The following is a 2210-nucleotide window of genomic DNA, read 5'->3' as shown; positions in this document are numbered from 1 at the left end:
TCTGTTGACCATAGCTACAAAAATCAAGTTTTTTTTCACACAGCCATATGATTAAGATTATAACATTCATGATACATAAACATGCATGCACACTACGACCGTCGACAGTTAGCAACATGTGGGATAGAAATTTGTTTCAGAAATGACTTACGCAAATGTACTGTGTACAGTTCTGTATTAGTTTTTTTTTACAGATGCTTTACCTACATATTAAACCTAAACATAAATACATTTGTATATATATTTTATTGGTTAGCATATTTTGGTATGTTTGTTTTCATACACTGTCTGACAGACATAAAATCAAGTCTTTATTATTTTCCATTCACAAAGTCGTCAAATTTTATTCTGCACACTATCATATACTCGGAATGGCTGCGGAGGTATGTACTAAAACAAAACAAGAAGACGAGTATGCGACAACTCAAAGCAAAAATGCATAATGATATTGACAAACTTTGCATGACATAACATGATAAAAATCTATCTTTTATTTAAAACAAATGTTAACTTATTAAAGGGATCTTTTCACGCTTTGGTAAATTGACAAAATTGAAAAAAGTTGTTTCAGATTCGCAAATTTTCGTTTTAGTTATGATATTTGTGAGGAAACAGTAATACTGAACATTTACCATGGTCTAATATAGCCATCATATGCATCTTTTGACGATTTTAAAACCTAAAAATTATAAAGCGTTGCAACGCGAAACGATTGAATAATTTGGAGAATTCTGTTTTTGTCGTTAAATTTTGTGAAACTACGAAGATTGCTTATATAAGGTATAAAATACATCAAATGTGTAATCGGCGGAATAGCTCAGCAGGCTAAAGCGTTTTTACTTCAGGACTCTGGCAGGACTCCAGGGGTCACTGGTTCAAAACCTGGTCCGGACAATGTTCTTTTCCTTTTTTTAATTTTATTCTTGATTTTTTTACTGGAGCTTTTACGATCCAATGTTTACATTTATCGATATAAAGCATTTAATGAATAAGTTAAAAAAATGCCAAAATCTGTGAAAAGGCCCCTTTAAGGTGACATTTTATCACATCTTACGTTTCGCACGCCTTTAATATCCACTAGGTTGAATGTGAATAAAACAATTTCTATTTACATATTTTGATAAATGGCATGGTTCGTCCTAAATGCGTTTTTGTGCTCAAATTAACTACATGTATGTGTGACGTCTCTAGATGCCGGAAATACAATCAGAACGACACAGGCTTAGTATACAACAAGAAAATGGACATTATTGGAATGAATGGGAAAAAACGAGTTATAGTCTTTAATTTTCTTTCGCTATGATTTTCTTAATACATTAATCAAGATTTTTAGTAAAGTGTTCCATTGTTTCTGTTAATCACGTAAATTCATATCTAAAAATATGAATTTTCATGTGATTTATTTATATAAAAAAACTTAATCTTATTCGTTTTATTATGGCCATCAGTAAGAAAATGGAAATAATTAAAGTATTTACTGTAACGTCAGAGATCATCATGTTTAACCAACATAAGTTGACATCCATTGCCTAAAGACAGCTTCTGAAGCGCGACATCCAGTATTTCGGCTACATATTCTCTGTTTTGACTACCATCACCAGGCTCCATCAACCCTACCAGCATTGCAACAACGTACAGCTCTTCTTTGCGCGGATCAAAATAGCAAACCATTGCCCCACTATCTCCACTTTGCGCGAATGGTTCATCAGTTCGGCGGTCTCGAATGATGATCCTGTCTTCATTTCGAGTTTGGAAGATTCCTGGGATCAGTGTACCTTTGCCAGGCGCAGACGCTGCACCCCATATGTGTACAGATTTGGGTGTCCTGATCCAATTGTGCAAATCTTCTATTGTTGATAACTTTGAATCAGTCATACTTATATTAAGTTCTGTTTTAAATCTTATGTCACAAAGATCTTTACAATGATTGTAGACATCTACAGGCAACACGTCGATTGTTCCAGCAGTATTAATTGGAACAAAACGGCCGATTTCGAAATCTCTCTCGTTTTTCACCACAGTGAGATATTCTAATCCGGATCCCTCGACCACGTGACGCGAGACAAGTGCTACTAATGTGCAAGAAGGTGTTGTCGAAGCTGTTGCGCCTTCAATTGGTAACGGCAGTTGTATTCCAACTGAGACATCAGGTAATTTTATCTTCTTCACGAATCCCCCCCAGAGTTCCTCGACCGCCGAATGCTGAATCC

General features: G+C 35.1%; 1 protein-coding gene across 4 annotated transcripts in view; it reads right to left on the bottom strand.

Annotated features, from left to right (window-relative positions):
* Nucleotides 1-234: 234 nt before the first annotated feature.
* LOC127848485 (uncharacterized) overlaps nucleotides 235-2210 on the bottom strand; it is a 31366-nt gene continuing 29390 nt past the window's right edge. For 2 of the 4 annotated variants that reach the window (XM_052380975.1, XM_052380973.1), the window contains one exon: nucleotides 1418-2210. This exon is cut by the window's right edge. In XM_052380975.1, the coding sequence (XP_052236935.1) occupies nucleotides 2147-2210 (64 nt within the window). In that variant the 3' untranslated portion in view covers nucleotides 1418-2146. Of the gene's footprint in view, nucleotides 391-1417 lie in introns of those variants that run through there. The other 2 variants (XM_052380972.1, XM_052380971.1) reach the window with 2 other exon arrangements.

The sequence above is a fragment of the Dreissena polymorpha genome, chromosome 10 (assembly GCF_020536995.1).
Source record: "Dreissena polymorpha isolate Duluth1 chromosome 10, UMN_Dpol_1.0, whole genome shotgun sequence".
Lineage (NCBI taxonomy): Eukaryota > Metazoa > Mollusca > Bivalvia > Myida > Dreissenidae > Dreissena > Dreissena polymorpha.
Note: the sequence above shows the minus strand (reverse complement) of the source record. Positions and strands in the feature narration are given on the sequence as shown.